The sequence below is a fragment of the Eurosta solidaginis genome, chromosome 4 (assembly GCF_040869045.1).
Source record: "Eurosta solidaginis isolate ZX-2024a chromosome 4, ASM4086904v1, whole genome shotgun sequence".
In the NCBI taxonomy this organism is placed as follows: domain Eukaryota; kingdom Metazoa; phylum Arthropoda; class Insecta; order Diptera; family Tephritidae; genus Eurosta; species Eurosta solidaginis.
This window is the reverse complement of record NC_090322.1, coordinates 217,440,610-217,462,034: the sequence shown is the minus strand read 5'-3', so window position 1 is coordinate 217,462,034 and position 21,425 is coordinate 217,440,610. Positions and strand designations below refer to the sequence as shown.

The 21,425-nt window shown below is 38.0% G+C and overlaps 2 protein-coding genes across 5 annotated transcripts in view; one reads left to right on the top strand and one right to left on the bottom strand.

The window, feature by feature from the left end:
- Window positions 1-21,425, top strand: part of LOC137248775 (uncharacterized) — a 48,358-nt gene that overhangs the window by 14,446 nt on the left and 12,487 nt on the right. Inside the window, exons 11-16 of the mRNA XM_067779677.1 lie at window positions 2,285-2,592; window positions 2,652-2,747; window positions 2,918-2,986; window positions 3,049-3,334; window positions 3,392-3,949; window positions 4,037-4,559. Of these exons, the coding sequence (XP_067635778.1) occupies window positions 2,285-2,592; window positions 2,652-2,747; window positions 2,918-2,986; window positions 3,049-3,334; window positions 3,392-3,949; window positions 4,037-4,559 (1,840 nt within the window). The remainder of the gene's footprint in view (window positions 1-2,284; window positions 2,593-2,651; window positions 2,748-2,917; window positions 2,987-3,048; window positions 3,335-3,391; window positions 3,950-4,036; window positions 4,560-21,425) is intronic.
- Window positions 12,429-20,483, bottom strand: LOC137250969 (uncharacterized). Of its 4 annotated transcripts, XM_067784761.1 has the most exons (5): window positions 20,258-20,483; window positions 19,791-19,980; window positions 19,488-19,718; window positions 16,764-16,986; window positions 12,429-12,653 (listed from the first exon to the last, which is right to left on the bottom strand). In XM_067784761.1, exons 3-5 carry the CDS (start codon window positions 19,571-19,573, stop codon window positions 12,603-12,605), a joined length of 360 nt encoding a protein of 119 aa, XP_067640862.1. In that variant the 5' UTR covers window positions 19,574-19,718; window positions 19,791-19,980; window positions 20,258-20,483; the 3' UTR covers window positions 12,429-12,602. The 4 variants fall into 4 exon arrangements, with proteins under 4 accessions (XP_067640862.1, XP_067640861.1, XP_067640863.1 ...); XM_067784760.1 differs by lacking the exon at window positions 19,791-19,980; XM_067784762.1 differs by lacking the exon at window positions 19,791-19,980 and having other exon boundaries at window positions 19,488-19,636.

Sequence of the window (21,425 nt, the reverse complement as noted above, 5' to 3'; positions counted from 1 at the left end):
CCAAGTAAGGTCGTGCTGAGCCTTCACCCAGTCCTCCGCGGAAACTTCCCTCTCCCTTATCGGCGAGGAGGCATTCCTACGCAGGATCCGGGCAGCCCACCGCTTGTCCTGATGACTGGGCTTTTTGACTCCATTGACCCTATAGCCGGCCACCCCCACACCCCTGGAGCCCCCAGCAGCCAAACCGCCAGACGCTTGACGCCGAGTGGCAGCCGTGCTGGTGGCTACGAGATGGGCGGCAGCCGCCCCAAGGGCCTCCCTGTCGGTGGCCCCTCCCCGAGAGGTACCGGCCTTTGGTATACCAAGGCTGGATTTTCCCTCAGCCCTTTCCTGCCTACATTGGCCCTTGGCCCTATAGCCGACCGCCCTACCCCCCCCCCCCCCCCCCCCCCCCCCCCCCCACACCTCGATCCAGCCCATTAAGGAGAAGGGGAGAGAAAAAGGAAGAGGAAGAAGAAAGGAAGATAGGGTTGAGGGGGGTGGGAAGAAAGGTCGCCGCTCAAATTAGCCGCCGAAGCGTTACCAGGTGCCACCACGAGGAGGCTCCGCCCCTACATGAGGGAGGGAGGGTGTAAAAAACACCTACGAGTCGACGGTTTGGGGTGACGCCGGTGAGTGCAAGGCGCAAACACCCCCATTAAAGGCACTGTAAATTTCCCAAAATCTCTCAAAGTTTGGATAATAATTTTATAATGATAATAACGTTGGAGATCAACTCGAAAACTCTAAGTTTTACAAAATTCCTCAAAGGTTGGATAGTGATTGGAGTATGAAGTTGGATATCAATTCAGAACTATTTCGTTTAAGAATAAATTAATAATGATGTTGAATATCACCTCCGGACTAGATATATACTTCGCTGGAGAAATATTTTTCCCATGTTTGTTGGGTAAACAAAATCCAGCTGTTATCGTATCTACAATCCATCTAGATAATAAATAACATAATTTAAAAAAAAATTTTAGTTAAACGGTTTTATTGAAAACAAGACTTACATGAAGTAATAATAATACTAAAAGCTAGAAAATAATTAGGTAGGTCCTAGGTACTAGTCATCACACTCCCCATCGATCTAGGGCGTTAATCAGACAATTAAGTAAAAGCGTTGGACGCGTGAAATTTCTAAAACTGTGAGGCGTAGCATAACCTTATTAAGGTTCATTTGGTCCAACGCTTTTATTTAATTATCTGATCAACGCCCTAGATTGGTGAGGAGTGTGATGACTAGTACCTAGGACCTACCTAATTATTTTAGAGCGACATGACACGACCAAGTTGGCCAATTAGGCAAAAATGCCGCGAATATTTTGTGGAACGTGTCGGTACGTGTCGCGTCGCCTAGGGTGAACGGACTTCAATTGGTGATGACGCTTTAATTCATTGAATGGGCCAAATACTTCGATTTATAATCGACCTCCCTAGCCACGGTGCGGGAATGATTTAAACCAGGCATGCTTAACCAACGAACCGATATCATATCGTTACGATAATTAACGTTAGTAAACGAAACAAAGTCATTTCGTTTCGTTTATTAACGTTAAGAACATCAAATTAACGAAATGATTTCGTTTCGTTTTCTGCCATATCAAAACGAAATCAAATCGTTTATGTTGATTATTATTTTCAAGCTATGCTGGCAAAGCTGACTGATGGCGGAGTCATTAAAGGTGAAAGCATTAGCCAAGCTGATTGCAACTTTTCTCATGAATTTTGACAGTACGAACATTTCTCAGAGTATTTTTAACATTACCACCAACGAATTACACAAACAAATTACATGGAGTTTGTGTGTGTATGTGCGCTCGTTGTTACCATCTTACGGCTTCATCATGGCTATAGCATTGCCAGCACAATTCAAACATAAAGTATCACGTTTTTGTTAACGTTTTTAACGTTAACGAAAGCTTTTCGTTTCGCTTAAAAACGAGATACAATTTATCTTGGTAATTTCTTTATCGATAATATTTCGAAGTGTTTGAACGGAAACGGTGGAAATTTTTTGATAAACGATTAGCTTAACGTTAAGGTGCATCCCTGATTTAAACCAAAAAAAACAAAAAAAAAATTGTCATTCAATTCATGTTCAACATGTATGCAACGTTTCAATAAAATTAGTGTTCGCTGAATGCGTCCAATGAATTTCAAAATATCGTTATCGACTGCCGAAAGTATCGAAAAGCTAACGTCTCAGTTGAAGCACCATCTCCTGTTTTGAAAGTGAGAGTTGTTTACTTTATTACATGATCCACTGATGACACATGATCTATTATCATTTTTAAATAAGTTTGCAAAATGCAATGCCGTGCCTGTGCTAGTTTCAACTGTGAAGATTCATTGGACATGAGTTTCGTTCCACCATCTGAAGGGAAAACCTTGTACGAACAGTTTAATTATTGTACGCAGCTGAAAGCTACGGCCAAAGATGCTCTTCCGAATATTTTATGTATGAATTGTATTCAAAGTCTACAACAGGCATACAATTTTAGGCAACAAGCGCATAGGTCGGATGAAGAGCTGAGAAAAACTTTGGTATTAACAAAAATTGAAACAGATTTGGTTAGTGATTCTGTTGAACAGCCTGAAGTGGTTGAGGTACAAAAGAAATTGGATTAATAAATTAAAAACTAATTCAAAACATTTTTTTTTGTTAGAATACTGAAGCAGTTTCCTTGGTTCACCCATTAGCCACACCGCCGAAAATAGAAACAGACTACCCTTCTGGTGCTGAGCTATCCAAAGTGCTAGATGTACAAGACATACCATAACCCTCTTATTCATAAAAAATAAAATTTTAATAAGCTCTTGCAATTAGAAATTTGTATTGAAATGTTATCTTAAGAAGTTTATAAATTTTTGTATTATTTGTGAATAAGGGGTGAAGCTATAAACCTATTATAATATTTCATAATTTTATTAGGGTATTGAATGCGCTACATTTGATATACCGTCTCCCCCAACAAAAGATGAGTTCACTGAAGTATATGAGGTACAAAGGCAAAATTTCATACATTTAGAAACTACAAAATGTCTGCTTTAATTATTTAACAGGATATTGACGATACACATATAATTGATCAATTATCTGCATCAGGATATGAGAGGCGAAGTGTTGGTACAAAAACAAGTGATTTAAATATACTGAAAGAAGTAACCAAGGGTGGACTAACTAATGACATGTTGGAGAATGTCAACGAGGGGCCATCGCATACTGATAATGAAGACAATACTAATAATCACGTAATAAAAGCCAAGCAAAAATTTAAATGTGGTTTCTGTGATTTTAAAAGTAGCAAGAAAGGTGAATTAAAACGTCATGTCTTTGATCTTCATAAAGGTAAAAATTATGTACTTTATTTTTCACATTTAATTTATTTAATATCCCTTTTTACAGATACCATCTTATGTCATATATGTTTCAAAATCTTTGAATTGCCAGATGAAATGGATATACATAACAAACTTGTACACGATAGTGATTCTGATATGTCCTGCCCTTGGTGTAAGAACTCTTACACTATGCGTATTGATGAGCTCATTAAACATCTACGAATCAGACATCCTTTTGTTTATAAAAAATATTTCCCTCCAAAGCGTGTGCTTCGTAGAGAAGATAATCCATTACAATGTGAACGTTGTCAAAAAATTTTCAGCTCAATCTATGATTTAGCTGAACATAAACGTGAACATAAATTTGACTGTGCAATTTGTTCTTTGAGTTTTGAAAAAAAGAATGTTTACAAAGCACATATGAAACGTATCCATAATAAAACATTAACTACTTTAAAAGAACCTTCAACAAAATGCCATGAGGTCAAAAAAAGCTTATCCGGTTTACAAATTGATATCAATACTCCAGACCAATTAGAGATCTTGGATGATGCCAGAAAACAGCAAGAAGTACCATCGGAAAATGAAAAAAATGGAAAGAAATTTCTATGTGCTTATTGCCGTGAGTATATTACACGTGTTCATACATATTTCGCCCTAACGGCTAGGCATGTTTGTAAATGTACGAAATGTTATTTTAATTTTGCAGCACGTAAATTTAAAAACTCAGCTCATGTTAAAACACATGAACAGAAAATACATCAGAGCTCAATGACGGAACGGGAGAAATGTCCAATATGCAAAAAAATACTGGATGCACAATATTTGAAAACCCATATGGCAAATATACATAATCCAGAGCGTAAATTTAAATGTGAGATATGTGGAAATTCATACAGAAGTAACGCTCAACTTTGGAATCATAAATACTTACATTTAAATCGCAAGCATCAATGTACTCTATGTACTAAACGATTTGTTGGTTCATATGAACTTAAAGTGCATATGCGTGTGCATACCGGGGAGGAGCCATATGCCTGTCATTTATGTGACCGGCGTTTTAAAATCAAAGTACACCTAACCTATCACCTACAACAACACGCTGGAGTCAAGCAAAAATGTAAAGTATGTGGCAAAGAATTTAATCGTGGATTGAAGCAACACTCGTATACACATACCGGCATGCCGTATAGATGCACTGTTTGTGATTTCAAAGTTGCGAACCGAAATGCGTAAGATTTAGAAAACAAATCATTATAATTCTTTACACAGGCGATCCCGTTTAACATGGGGGTCACATCAAAGTTTTTATTGAAAATTGTCGATTGATATATGAAAAAAAAAAACAATTTTTCACTTTGCTTACGTCCAAAAATATCACTAAAAGCGTCGAAAGACGCATTTTGAAGCCAGGACTGCGAATCCGAAAGAAGAAAGTTGTGATGTATATTGAAACGATTTTCCGTCATCCCTTGTCGTTCGAAGAACAAAAATCGACACTGGTGATGGCGCAACGCCGAAACCGGTTTGTCTCAAATCCAAATTTGACAAGGGATGACGGAAAATCGTTCCAATATATATCATTTATCCACCCTGTCGGAAATTCAACAAAACAAAATAAGTCAAGAAAGTATGTTCTATGGATCCCACGCCCGGTATCGAAGCGGTCCGGGGTAATTTTTCGGCGTTTACTTCTTTATATTAGTTTCGTTTGACGTTTTTATCCCAATTTCCATACAAAACTGGAAAATCTTGCAATCTTTTTTTGAGGTACTTCCCGGAGAGCTTGAAACTTGGAATACACATCAGAATCCAATGACACTTGACCATGAGGGAAAAACAAAGCAATTGGCCGCTCGCTTGCATGCTACGCGTCCCCGATATGGTTGCCGAGCCTAGGGCCTACTGATTGGATGAAAATGCAGTCCTAACAAAGCACTGCTCTCAGAATCGCTACGGGCTGTCTTATGTCCACAAAACACCATGCACACAATCAGGCGAGAGTAGTCTCCATTAGGGAGTGAAATGAAATGCGTACAAAGAGTTTCTGTTGAATATACAGAAACCTGGGCATCACAACAGATATCTGGTTGAATATGCCCCACATCCGAGGACCTAAGATGTAGGGGTGGGACTATTCGAATACAAATTATTCGAATAATAAACTCTTTTATTCGCCAGGTATTCGTAATCCGAATAATATTTATTCGAATTTCTTATTCGTTTATTCGCTTTCATTTATTCGAATTCCTTTCCTTATTTTTAGGATAGTAAAATAAAGACATTACGTTTATGTTACGCTCATCGCTTGTGCAGATGAGCATGCACATATATGTATACGTACATATATTTATGTGTGTATAGATGCATATGTGCATATATTTTTGTTTGTTTGGAGTTGCTTTGTTAATATTCTTTTATTTAGTTACATATATTTACGTGACCAAAGTTGTGCTTGAGTCTTGAGCTAGAAATAGTTATCGGGGTCGTTTACTGCTGTACTGATCATAGAACTTTGTTTATTAGTAAACGGGTGTGGAAATGTTCATACATAGTGGTACATGTAAAATATTGTACCTAATTTTAATAAGATTAATATGGTAGGGATTTTTGTTTCCCATATACATACATACATTCATACATACATTCAAAGTGAACAATTTTTTTTAATTTCATGATAAAATTTCTTTTATTTATTTCTTTTATATACATACAATAAAAACAATTTCAGCTTAATTACTCATTTCAGTGTCATATAAAGCTGATTTTCTTATTTATATATATGTAAATGATGACTTGGTTCTAAAATCTGTGTAAATATTAATTTTTTTTTATTTAAAAATATTAAAGCTGATACAAGATATGGTTTAAGTTTACTTCTTGAAGGCTTAACAATATTACCTGCACTTGAGAAATCTCGCTCGGAACATGTAAAAATATTTTTTTAATGGTGACCAAAAGATATCAAAACAAAATTTTTCCATACAACTTACATACATACATATGTATGTAGGTATGTATATGGGAAACAAAAATCCCTACCATCTTAATCTTATTAAAATTAGGTACATATTTTACATATTTTAATTCAGAAACAAATCGATCTCAGATTATATTGAAAACTTAAATGACAATATTAATGATGATTACAAAATATGGAAAGCTACGAGATACCTGAAACGCCCAAAAAAGAGAAATGTACCTATAAAGGACTGTAATGATGTATGGTGTAGATCTGATAAAAGCAAGGCAGATGCATATGCCAAACACGTGGAAACAACATTCACACCCTATACAACCAGTCATGACAACGAAACCGATATTCTTCAGTTTCTTGATGCTCCATGTCAATTATCGTTGCCTATCAAACATATAACACCTAAAGAAATTCGTATTGAAATCGAAAAGCTTGGCAAAAATAAGTCTCCAGGATACGACAAAATTGATGCTAAAGTAGCCAAGTGCTTACCAAAAAAAGGTATAATGTTTTTGACACTAATATACAATTCTATATTAAGGTTAAGTCATTTCCCTACGCAGTGGAAATGTGCAGAAATTGTGATGGTCCCCCAGCCTAACAAACCAGAAAACGAAATAACCTCATATAGGCCCATCAGTTTATTGACACTGTTCTCAAAAATATTTGAGAGAATATTTTTACGTAGAATCTCGCCAATACTTAAAGAAAATAATATAATACCTGACCATCAATTTGGTTTTCGGCGATATCATGGTACACCTGAGCAATGCCACCAAGTTGTAAATTTCATTGTTGACTCTTTTGAACGAAAAGAATACTGTTCAGCTGTGTTTTTGGATATACAACAAGCATTTGATAAAGTTTGGCACTATGGCTTGCTATATAAAATTAAAGAATTATTCCTCTCACCAATTTATCTGATTCTAAAGTCGTATCTTGCTAATAGATCCTATTATGCAAAAGTTAATGATGATACCTCTACCATAACATACATTAAAGCAGACGTACCTCAGGGAAGCGTTCTCGGACCAGTCCTTTACACAATTTTTACATCCGACATGCCAGAAACTGAAAATGTATTTATTGCTACATATGCTGATGACACGGCTATACTAGCGTCCAATGTATCTCCAATCGAAGCTTCCAACCTAGTCCAGAAGGAACTAAATGAGATCCAGTCCTGGTTAGACCGTTGGAAAATGAAGGTCAACTCAAATAAATCTGTGCATGTGTTATTCACATTAAGGCGAAATGACTGCCCCCTTGTCGTATTTATGGTAATACCATTCCAAAACGTGACAGCGTCAAATATTTAGGCTTGCATTTAGACAAGCGGCTAACATGGAAATGTCATATTCAAGCCAAAAGAACGCAGCTAAAAACTAAAACTAAAAAACTATATTATATAATTCACCTCTATATCTCGAGACTAAACTCTTATTATATAAAGCTATATTAAAACCAGTATGGACTTATGGCATACAGCTTTGGGGTACAACATCAAATTCAAATATAGAAATATTACAAAGATATCAGTCTAAAACCTTAAGATTGATCACAAATGCGCCCTGGTTCATCACAAATAAAGCCATCCATTCAGATCTAAATATTCCGTTTATAAAAAATGAAATTAATAGATTCAGTGCAGCATACCTACGCAGAATCAGCTATCATGACAACCTGCTGGCTATTACGTTATTAGATGAAACCAACGAAATCATAAGGCTTAAAAGACATCATGTTCTAGACCTACCGTTTAGAAACTAACTAAAAAAAAAACGAAAAACAAAAAAAAAAAAAAAAGTAAAACATAATAATCAAACTACTAATTAATTGATTCTTTCTTTCTCTACATCTAAATATGTATATGTTATCATATGTATATGTACGTTGTACATTTGTCACTGTATTATTATTGACCTCGCTGGCTTATTGTTCTATGAATAGATTGCAAATATATATATACAAAAAAAAAAAAAATATTTTACATGTACCATTATGTATGAACATTTCCACACCTGTTTACTAATAAACAAAGTTCTATAATCAGTACAGTGGTAAACGACCCCGATAACTGTTTCTAGCTTAAGACTCAAGCACAACTTTGGTTACGTAAATATATGTAACTAAATAAATGAATATTAAAAAGCCAACCTAATATAAACGCACGCAAGTCATTTTCTGTCAAAAATGTCTCATGCACATACAACTTGTATGAGAGCAACTCAAATTGAATTTGCTGCGTGAAAACCTAACTCGATTTCCAATTTTTGTTCTGCGTGAAATTTCGATTTGACGTTTGCACACATGCTTAACAATATTACCTGCACTTGAGAAATCTCGCTCGGAACATGTAAAAATATTTTTTTTAATGGTGACCAATTAGATGTTTATACAAGCCAAAAGATATCAAAACAAAATTTTTCCATACAACTTACATACATACAAATGTATGTAGGTATGTATATGGGAAACAAAATTCCCTACCATCATAATCTTATTAAAATTAGGTACATATTTTACATGTACCATTATGTATGCACATTTCCACACCTGTTTACTATTAAACAAAGTTCTATGATCAGTACAGTGGTAAACGACCCCGATAACTATTTCTAGCTTAAGACTCAAGCACAACTTTGGTTACGTAAATATATGTAACTAAATAAATGAATATTAAAAAGCCAACCTAATATAAACGCACGCAAGTCATTTTCTGTCAAAAATGCCTCATGCACATACAACTTGTATGAGAGCAACTCAAATTGAATTTGCTGCGTGAAAACCTAACTCGATTTCAAATTTTTGTTCTGCGTGAAATTTCGATTTGACGTTTGCACACATGCTTTACATTGTCGCAACGCATGCTTAAGCTGGAGTCATTGGTGCCGTATGTCGTATCGCTGTATCCGTATCCCTAACGTAATCAGCTGTTTATCGTTACGACGGTGAACCAAAACCCAATTGGTTGGCTACGATATGGTTACGACCTTAGCGGCACCAATAATCGATTGCATTGATACTCATAAGGTTGGTCGAATCAGCTGTTAAAAGGTTACCGATACGGTTACCGATAAAGCACCAATGTCTCCAGCTTTATGCTGCAGACATTGGTGCTTTATCGGTAACCTTATAACAGCTGATTCGACCAATTTGAGAATCAATGCAATCGATTATTGGTGCCGCTAAGGTCGTAACCATATCGTAGCCAACCAATTGGGTTTTGGTTCACCGTCGTAACGATAAACAGCTGATTACGTTAGGGATACGGATACAGCGATACGACATACGGCACCAATGACTACAGCTTTATTTGTGTTAGGGCGAAAAACGCCGCCCTACAAGACAGGTACCCGTTACCTAATCGATTACTTAATCGTTACCAATAACTTCCCTACAAGAATACTGACTATCATCTGATTGTCAGCAATATCAACCTAACGATCAGCGCCTCATACAAACTTTCTATCACAAACTTAAGGGGACTTGCGCAAATGTGATGTAAACAACTGTGTACGTTTGAGTTTTTGTCTCCTTCTTATACACCAACATGGCCTACTGATTAAGTATATAGCCGTACTGCTCACTCTCATTCATTTTCCTGGATCAGTGCTGACACTAACTATCAAAAAGTGTCATAAATGATAGTTTACTGTAGATATCAGGTTTGACTGTTATACTATCATAAATGACCATTGATATATTCCGCCAAAAATGAAACAATGCTTTTTGCTTTTTATTTACTTTATTTCATTACATTTTTAATTTTGTACGTGATAAAAGCATACGTGTTTCTTATTTGTTTAAAATAAATAGTTTTATAAGAATTCGAGTTCAGAATGTTCAATTTAAATTCAGAAAATAAAACAACAGAAGAGCGCTTTCCTCATGCGGAAACACATTTAAAAATGAATCACCATTAACCACTATTATTTTTCGCGTATCAATTTTTTGAGTGCGCCCCATACATTCCGACAGCTTTTGGTATTTTTTAGTATTATTTTCGATTTTTTTTCTTTTAGCATGGAGCTTTGAAATGCTATCTTTTTTATTTTTTAAACTTATTTTTTATATGGTCTTCGTCGGTTGAAAATGGTGGAATTTAAAAAATAACAAAACAACCGTGATAATCATTTGATTGTGATATGACAGTCACTAGTGACAACATGATTATATCGGATAAACTGTTTTCGCATACATAAAATTCCGTTGAGAATTATGTATCTGACTCACATGCATAATGGTATCTGCTGTATGTTCTTTTGTTCTGTACCAGGTGTCCGAAGCTTTCCCAGTTTGTGTCCTTTTTCATGATTATAGGCTGTCGTTGGGAACATGCTGACATGCGTGAGCGAACAAAGGAACATACATAAATTTGAGTATCAATGTTTACGTCATCGCAGGATCAGCATTGTCAATTACAAGTTTGAGTGTATTAGTAAAACTATCAGCGTTTCTTGTAGGGTTGGTCACCAATTATCGTCTTAATGACTTTTACATTGCTGTCGTGAAAAACCCTACAAGAATACTGATTATCATATGACTATCATCTGATTGTCAGCAATGTCAACCTAACGATCAGCGCCTCATACAAACTTTCTATCACAAACTTAAGGGGACTTGCGTAAATGTGATGTAAACAACTGTGTACGTGTGAGTTTTTGTCTCCTTTTTATACACCCACATGGCCTACTGATTAAGTATATAGCCGTACTGCTCACTCTCATTCCTTTTCCTGGATCAGTACTGAAACTCTAACTATCAAAAAGTGTCATAAATGATAGTTTACTGTAGATATCAGGTTTGACTGTTATACTATCATAAATGACCATTGTTATATTCCGCCAAAAATGAAACAATGCTTTTTGCTTTTTATTTACTTTACTTAATTACGTTTTTAATTTTGTACGTGATAAAAGCATACGTGTTTCTTATTTGTTTAAAATAAATAGTTTTATAAGAATTCGAGTTCAGAATGTTCAATTTAAATTCAGAAAATAACAAAACAACGGAAGAGCGCTTTCCTCATGCGGAAACACATTTAAAAATGATTCACCACTAACCACTATAATTTTTCGCGTATCAATTTTTTGAGTGCGCCCCATATGTACATTCCGACAGCTTTTGGTATTTTTTTAATATTATTTTCGATTTTTTTTCTTCTTTTAGCATGGAGCTTTGAAATGCTCTCTTTTTCATTTTTTAAACTTATTTTTTATATGGTTTTCGTCGGTTGAAAATGGAGGAATTTAAAAAATAACAAAACAACCGTGATAATCATTTGATTGTCATATGGCAGTCAGTAGTGACAACATGATTAAATCGGATAAACTGTTCTCGCATACATAAAATTCCGTTGAGAATTATGTATCTGTCCCACATGCATAATGGTATCTGCTGTATGTTCTTTTGTTCTGTACCAGGTGTCCGAAGCTTTCCCAGTTTGAGTCTTTTTTCATGATTATAGGCTGTCGTTGGGAACATGCGGACATGCGTGAGGGAACAAAGGAACATACATAAATTTGAGTATCAATGTTTACGTCATCGCAGGATCAGCACTGTCAATTACAAGTGTGAGTGTATTAGTAAAACTATCAGCGTTTCTTGTAGGGAAGGTAACGCATGCGCTCTCTCAAAATAGTGTCCGTGTGACTCGCTTTCTCGCTCTTACCTATTGTGTTTTCGACATTCCTTCTCGCTCGATGTTATTTACATTTTTAAGTTACTTCATTAGGTATGTTTTCGTTATCGCTAACCAAAATATATGCAACAACAACAACTCGGGTAACTGACCTATCGGTTACCCGTACCGGTTACCTTCTGTCAATTCGCTTTTTATATGAATGAAACGCGTCCCTTTTGTTTAAATAATATTTAATTATGAATAAATTATGTATACAATGGTTTTTACAAATAATTTCCTTAATTTTCTAGTAAGCCTTACATATGTGCATATTTATATGTACAAACTACATATGTAAAGACATAAACTTATTTGTAGTCGTGCCCTTTCTGAAACCATTTTAAGTTTCGAAGCTCACACTGATGGTGCTCACTTTTTCCTGCGCGGGTGGTGTTGTTAGCATCAGTTTGCATAGATATGAGTGTTGAAGATATAATACCGGAATATATGCAGCCCCATTTCGTGCTATCAAAGTCGATTTGCAGGTGATGTTGAGCCTTTGAACTTGACCCTTTCCCATAATATGCGTGGTAGGGCCTTATATGTGATACTAAAAAGGCCGAGGGACAGTTGTCGCAGTTTTCTTGTAGTTTGAGCAAATGTACGTTCTTCTTACAGCCACAGCTGGAATATTGCTATGCCCACATCATCAAATCGAATTACCTAGAATGAAAAAGAAACGAATATCAGTAAGGATAGATGATAAGTTTTTAATATAACCGGAAGTGCTTAATAAATACAAGATACTCAAGGGGATTTCAGATAACCAGAATCAGGACCTGTAAAGTAAATTCAAGTGAACCTCCACCATGGTCCCGAAGATTATAACAAGGGATAATTGATAGATGTTGGAGTAATATATAGTAAATTAGGCGTGCTACAAAAACAAAAACGAATAAATGCAGATGACTGTTTAATCCATTATGCGAAGTTCTTTGAATGGATGTGCAAATTGAAACGGGCAAAGTACTGCTAAAACTGCTTTCCCCGAGTAACCCGGGAACGAATTGATATGACTACGTCTATTCTTCTTTAGCAGCAGTGCCGAGCACCAGTTCTGTTTTGGACAGGAAAGTAAACGTTTGGTTGTCTGCAAGTTTATCATATGCCAGTACAGAACATACTCGTTTTCTGGATCTGAGCAGTCCATCTAATTTTCCCAGATTTTCTGGGCTCAGCGAGGGTATCCTCCTGAATGGTGCATGTGTACCCTGCTGCCTTGCCTGGCCGCTCACCCAACAACACCAGGCACGACGGAACTTGCCTTGCGACACCCAAAGTGCACTCACGCTTCTCATGGCTCCAGCGGGTTAGTGGGCTTAGAGTATACCCGTAGCTATGCCTGTCGTAAGAGGCGACTAAAATACCAAATTGATTCAAGGGGTTTTGTAGCGCAATCATTTCAATGGGTTGCCAGTGGAATATATAGCCTCTCCAACCCAATTGTCAACGTCGCCTACCCGTGGCGAATCCTGTTTCTTTAACAGCCGAGGCTCTGGCGACCTCATGTTCCTTATGAATCTACATTTGAAGGCGCTTAGTTAGCTGACATCGCTTACTTAACCGGTAGATTCTAAAGTAAAAACCAAAACACAAAATATAGGTTAGGTTGAAGTGGCCGGTTCATGAGGATCTCACATAGACTGAATGAGTCCGTAGTGTTACCAGAAGTTTGTTTTAACGACCAAGCTGAAAACCCTATCAAGAACCAGGACCTATGTTATAAAAAAACTCCGTCCTCTTGACAAATACTAGAAGCTTCCTAGGACTTAAGCCACTTGCTGCTTCTAGATCTGACAGCTTTATCACTCCTAATAGCTGGAGCCTTAGCCTGGCAAGCGCTGGGCACGATATTTCTCAGGGGGCCCAGTATTTCTCGGGGGGCGCCCGCGATTTAGAGGTACTAAGAAATTTTTTTTAATTCAGGAGAGTCTTTAGTTGTTCCATGTTGAAATTTTAAGCCGAATTTCAAAAGCAACGAATGTTGATAATGATTTTTTACCTGGTCCCTCGAACAGTGAGGAGACAATAAAAAATCAAACAAAAATATATGTTTACATGAATCCGAAATCGTAAAGTTTTCGTGGTAACACTGATGAAGGTTCATCTTCAAAAAGCCTTCCAACAATACCACCAACTCTGTATCAAAGTCTAGATTATTTAAACGACTTCGATATCGGTACCATGAATAATGAGTTTTTGCGATCTGAAGAAGTCAACGAAATAATTCGTCGAGGTCATCAAAAGTGCCCTGTTATTTTTCCACGTGATTGTCATGACGAGGCATTTCCTACCTCGTTGTTAAACAGAATCTTGCCAAATGGAGAGAAAGTGGAGCGTCACTGGTTGGTGTGGAGTGCCAGTAGCAATGCTTTTTATTGCCTACCATGTCGTCTGTTAAGCACCAATACTTTAAATCGACCTAAAATTTGTTGTCCTGGCGAATATTCGAAATTCCAGGTATGGAAGAAGCTATACGCTAAACTGCCATCACACGAAAATACTGAAGATCACATTAAATGTTATATTCAATGGCGATCTTTACAAAACCTAATTCGAAAGGAGGCTACAATTGATACACTTATCAATGAACAGCTAATCACTGAAACTCAAAAGTGGAAAGAAATTTTATATAGAATTTTGGACACTATTTTTTTTCCAAAAAGCGAAAGGATGGACATTTTTTGGGCATCTAAGATCTCATAAGCCATTATGATCCGATACTTAGAGATCATTTGGAGAAAGTTAGGATTTCACAATAGCAGCACAAACGTTTACAAGTTCACTATCTTTCCCCAGACATGCCGAACGAGTTTATAGAAATTTGTGCAAAGCATGTGAGGGAAACTATATTAGATCAAGACAAGAAAGCTAAGTATTTTGCTATTATCGTTAATGCTATGCTTGATGCTAGTCACGTTGACTACGTTCATTTTGCGCTCACTCCATTTCAATTCGAAAGCAACAAATTTACAATTCCAGAACAGATTTTGGCTTTCGTGAATTGTAACCAAACAACTGCTCAGAAAATCGCTGATCTAATTTGCCATACATGATTGAAGATTGTCGTGCACAAGGGTGCGATAACGGCGCCAATATGAAAGGAGCTTACAAGGAAGCACTACGTCACATTCTCGACAAAAACTCGAATGATGATTACTCGCCTTGTGCAACCCGCAGCTATGATAGCGTTTTCTTTTCTGGATAAAGTGTTACGCAAGCGTTGTTGTTCTATTCTAAAAAACAGGCAAAGCCTTTACGGGGCATTTCGTTCTTTTGTGAAAATTCTTGCCTGCTAGCAAAACGCAAAAGCGTTACACTTTTACCCTGTATAAAATGGCGGTGTGGCAGTGCAACTTTGTGAAACTCTCAATTCGCTCTTAAGTTCCACATATACTCTGTTAATATGAGTGAATTTGGTGAGTTGAAATGTTCTTTGTATGCACTATAAATGTTGACCATTTTCTGGGGTAGGAGTAACTCTATTGCTGTTGTTGTTGTTGTAGCGATAAGGTTGCTCCCCGAAGGCTTTGAGGAGTATTATCGATGTGATGGTCCTTTGCCGGATACAGATCCGGTACGCTCCGGTACCACAGCACCATTAAGGTGCTAGCCCGACCATCTCGGGAACGATTTATGTGACCACATTAAACCTTCAGGCCATTCCCTCCCTCCCTACCCCCAAGTTCCATGAGGAGCTTGGGGTCGCCAGAGCCTCGTCTGTTAGTGAAACAGGATTCGCCGCGGATAGGTGAGGTTGACAATTAGGTTTGGGGAAGCTATATATTGCGCTGGCAACCTGCAGGGTTGCGCTACACAGCCCCTGGAATCTGATATTTTAGTCCCCTCTTACGCATACGACAGGCATACCTACCGCGGGTATATTCTGACCCCCTAACCCGATTGAGTAGAGTATTACCATTTACTTAGGTAACAATTTATTTCAGAAAAGAAAACGCTATCAATTTATGTGATGTTGATGCTGCAGAATGTTGTACGGCTGCAATTATTTTCTTCGGCAGCACTCCACAACGATGTGACATCCTCAAAAAAAATGTACCTAGCTCTCTTCATAGTCTTTCAGCCAAAAGCCAAATTTGACTGCGCAAGCATACGGCGATGTTACCGGCATTCTCAAGTACATCAACAAGTTCGAATGTATCTTGCTGTCCTCAATTTGGTTCAAAACCCTACCATTAATGAAAGAAGCGTGGTCCTCCAAGCGAGAGACGCCACCACAGATGTTGAGGTCCGACATCTAGATGCCTTATTAGCTGCTTTGAAGTTGATCAGGAACCAATGGGAAACAATTTTAAACGAATGCAAAACAGTTGCTATTCAATGGAACATCTCGCCAAAGTTTCCGGACATTCGAAAGAGAAAACCCAAAAGGCGTTCTGAAGATAATTTAAATGAGATGATTACGGATGATTCAGAGTCTGATTTCAAAAACAATACATTCTTGGTGATCGTTGATTCAATAATCACTGGCATTACTGAACGATTTGCAGCTATGAGAAATTTGAACGAAAAGTTTTCCTTTTTGTGGCAATTTAAGACATGGATGAAACTACGGTTCGGGCGAGCGCAGCAAAATTTGTCGAAAAATACAAGTCGGATATTTCTCAAACCTTAGAATGTGAAATAGTTCACTTGAAACACATTTACGAAGCAAATTTTGATAAAGGTCTGTCACCATTGGAATTGCTAAATGCCGTCTATTTTCAAAATATGTATACAAATTTCCCCCAACTTTTGTATTGGTTTACGTACCTTTTGCACTTTACGTGTCACTGTATCTAGTCCAGAACGTTCCTTCAGCGTCCTTTCAACAATGAAAGACTTTCCAAGATCGTGTTCATCTAAAGAGCGAGTTTTAGGACTTGCCACGCTTTGTGTTGCATCCATTTTGGCAAGACAGTTAAATTTTGATATTATTATAAAAAATTTTGCAGCGAAAAAAGCATGTAAAGCCACTCTTTGATATCCGAACATTCTATATTGAATAATTAAAATTTATAATCATCATTAAATTTATCAGAAATGTATGAAAATGTTACCAAATAACTAGAAAAGATTATTTGAAATAATATGTGGCTGTTAAAAGAGAATTTTATTTCTACGTTACAATAAAATAAAACAAATAGTAAATATTCTGTGTTAATTTTATTGTCAGCTCTTAGCCAAACATCATTTAGTTGTTGTGGCAAAAATTTTTTTTTGATGGAATCCATCAATAATGATTTATGAATGAAACGTCATTAATTCACGTTAATCAAATGAATTAGTGGATTTTTTATAGGGGGCCCATACATTTTTTTAGTCCCGCGCCCGGATTTTCTCTCTACGGCCCTGGTTCGAAGACGCCAGAGGGGATTGAAGCCAGAGTCTCCGTACCCAGAGCCAAAATATCAGTACCTCTAAAAGCACATACGAGCAGCTTTCAAGCGGAAGTATTCGCCATATGTTGGTGCGCTAAGCTGAACCTTCAGCGCTGATACTCCAATGAAACAATTGCCATACTCAGTCAGACAGTCAGGCCCCACTAAAGGCAATTGTGGCGTTCGAAATAAAGTCAGCACTGGTCCTTGGGTGCACAACGTAGTACTGTTGCACTGGGTCCCAGACCACAGGGGAGTGCAGGGTAATGAGCAGGCAGACTCTAGTGTTTAGTTTGTTGCGTACCTCCCACAAATTATCATCCTCCCAGCAGATTCATGCAGCGGGTCTGCGCCATACTCTCCTCCTCCGGGAAGGTATCGAAACCAATCCGTGTCCTTCTGACCCCAGCCATGAGAAATGGTTTTGCTGCGTTTGCCGGAAAAGAATCTTTTTAGGACGGTCATACTCTTGTCAGTGTGTCACGTGCAAGGGATGGTTGCATCGGACAGGTTGCTCTGGGCTTGATCCCAAAACCCGACGTCCTCGTAATTTTTACAAATCTTTTGTGGCTTCTTGTTGTTCACGCCCTCATTACATTATGAGAAAATACGGGACCTGAGAACACAGCCGTATGAAGCTGAAAAACACAAGCAGGTCCTGAGTGAACTCCACAAACAGGCGTCGGACCTCTATGCCAGGAATTGCCCGGTGAATCCTGTACTCAAAGAAAAAAACTAGCAGAGTAGGAAAGCACTCTCCCCAAGGAATTGGGAGTCACTCTAGCCCAACTTCGATCTGGATACTGTAACAGGTTAAACTCTTACCTATCCAGAATCAACCCCGACATACAAAACATATGTCCTGCTTATAATGTGTCCCCACATGACACCAACCATCTCTTTAGCTGTATTGTGGAATCAACGCCTCTAACACTCCTCTCATTATGGTCCACCCCTGTTGAAACTTTCTGTTTCCTTGGACTCCCGTTAGAGGACATTGATGACAATTTGTGATCTGTCGCACCTATTGGATGGGGCGAAGCACTGCTACAACAAGAGCAGGCGGACAACCCGGAAAGAGAGGCAGGAACTGCATGACCCATCGATCCCGAGCCTTTCCTGTCAGTTGGCTCACAGGGGTTTTTAGTAGGAGAAGGGGGGGGGGGGGGGAGAGAAGAACACTGGAGCAATACGCCAGGTTTGAGACAATCTAAGTTACTGTTAGGAAGTTATAGCACAAGTCGCTACAGGGCAATAATAGACCTATCGAAAGATAACCGAAGAATCCCAATAGCTATTCTTACAGGTCATTATAGACTGAGCAGCCGTATGCAGAAAGTGGGCATACTATCGAATAACACATGCCGATTTTGTGATCGATCAGCAGACGGCGGACCATATCCTCCAAGAATACGAGGCAATCTCAAAACGTAGGGCTAAGTTTTTGGGCTCACCATGGCCAGTGCATTCCCACATTTAATCCCTCAAGTCAAGAACTCTGCTAGGGTTCATCAAAGAAGTCGGCTACGATGAGGTGCTGTGAAGGAGATGTGCAAGTCACTGTGCAATCCTCAATAAATTATCTATCTACGTTCCGGTAACAAGCACCATTGAGGTACTAACCCGACCATCTCCGGACCTATTGATATGACTACATTGAACCTTCTAGGGATTGAATATTAATAATGACCGCAATGCGAAAGTCTGCTAAAATTTACCATTCTCCATGGAATGCTACATATATAACTACCCACGTTTTGAATCAGTAATGAAAAGAGCAAAATTTACTAAAATTTTAACTGGTTGTGGGTAAGGTGTTGATGTCCTCTCTTAACGCAATGTAATGGCAACGGCGACGCAGGGAAAATAAAAAAAATCCTATAAATCTACTGATCATAATTAATTAATCCCTCCCTTTCTATGCAGTTGTATGCATACATACATATGGGTTTTGTTCTCCAAACGCTATTTAAAGAAATCAATTGGTATTTACATGAACTTCGAACTCTTTGGTATTTGCCTTCTTCAGTTGATTATCAACAAAAGCATGACAAATTATCACTAACAAATTCATACATGTTGTTTATATATTTAATATGGTAAGCAATTTACTTACCCTTTCTGGTGCGATGATCCTGTACAATCGGGCTTGACTAGACGAGATTTATTTTGCTTTAACATAGCGTGCTTAACGCGAACCATATCATGTTAGGGCACAATTTCGATTATGCAACCAATCAAAGAAATGTCGTGCTTGTAATACTGCTATGATAGCAGCAGCAGCTCCCGGTGGCGGCACATAAACAACAGTTGCATGCGGATCAGTTGCATTTTTTGCTTCGGCTACCTATTCAATTTTAATTCACATTACATTATCTACTATTGCAATTTTTAATCAATACAAATCAATATAAATTACCGAAGCAAATACTGGCAAACGAAGATGCGTAGTTCCACCCTTTTTTGGGAAAATACATCCAACCAATTTTGTACCGTATTCCAAAGCATGTTGGTTGTGGAAAGTACCTTGTTTACCGGTAAATCCTTGGCAAATGTCACGTGAATCTGCATTTAATTGTAGGTTTCTTGTTGTTTTGGCATATCCTGAGCTGAATCGCACCCCGGCAGAGATGATATATATTAGAATATAACATTTTTTTTTATTATTTAAAAATACACATACGTATGAATGAAAAGCAGAGAGTAAATGATGTTGCTTTGGTTGTAACGATAAGGACACTCCCCGGGAGCGATTTAGTATGACCACCTGAAAGCTTCTAGGCCATCCCGTCGATTCTATACAACTTTCAGATTCTAAAAACGGATCTCGACACGCGTCTTTTGATCCACCTTTGTTTAGGTTGTGCACTGTCTTGAAAACGGTACCTTTTTTGGTTTTGGAAATCGAATCTTCCAATTCCAATTGGTGGCAAGAGGACTTGGCTGCCTCTAGTTAATGCGCCAGGTTAATTTAGAAGTGCCTAAACAGCTAACACACGTCACACCTAAAAGCCCGTAGCACAAGCACTTTTTTAGTTTTTTAGTTTAATTACCACAATTATAGTTTTTCATCGTTTTAAAATGTTTTCCGGAATAATTAATAAATTGTCGTATTAAGATGACGCTGGATTCCGTTCTTGTCTTTTCGCGCGAGTGGACGTGCAGTGTCATCCTCAACTCAACGTCAATTTTCGGGCTTTTTTGCGTTGAGTGGAAAATATAAAATAGGCCTCAAGGTTGGCTACTTTGCTTCCCTCGGGCGTTTTGGCGGTGTTAGGAGATGCAGTGCCTCCCTGACCTGGAGTTAGGGTGGTTTTATGCACTCCTAATAGGAATCACCATATAGGCGGCCACCGTGGTGTGATGGTAGCGTGCTCCGCCTATCACACCGTATGCCCTGGGTTCAACTCCCGGGCAAAGCAACATCAAAATTTTAGAAATAAGGTTTTTCAATTAGAAGAAAATTTTTCTAAGCGGGGTCGCCCCTCGGCAGTGTTTGGCAAGCGCTCCGGGTGTATTTCTGAAATGAAAAGCTCTCAGTGAAAACTCATCTGCCTTGCAGATGCCGTTCGGAGTCGGCATAAAACATGTAGGTCCCCTCAGGCCAATTTGTAGGGAAAATCAAGAGGAGCACGACGCAAATTGGAAGAGAAGCTCGGCCTTAGATCTCTTCGGAGGTTATCGCGCCTTACATTTATTTTTTTTAATAGGAATCAGTGACATTAAAAAATGGCGTGGTGCCAACTAAAAACCTAACCTCAAAATTATAAATACATACATAGACTAACAGAAAACTTAGCGTGATGCCATAAAAATCAAACGGTTTTATATACGAACGGGACTTTTACATTGGAAATATGGCGTGGTGCCAAGAAAAAACCTAACCTTAATATTATACATACATACATACATAAACTGATGGAAAACCTGGCGTGACGCCATAAAAATCAAATGTGTTTTATATACGAACGAGACTTTTACCCATAACGGGATACTGGATTTATCACGAAAAAGGAGGGATAACCTGGCTGTGTTGGAGCACTGCTCCTTGCCA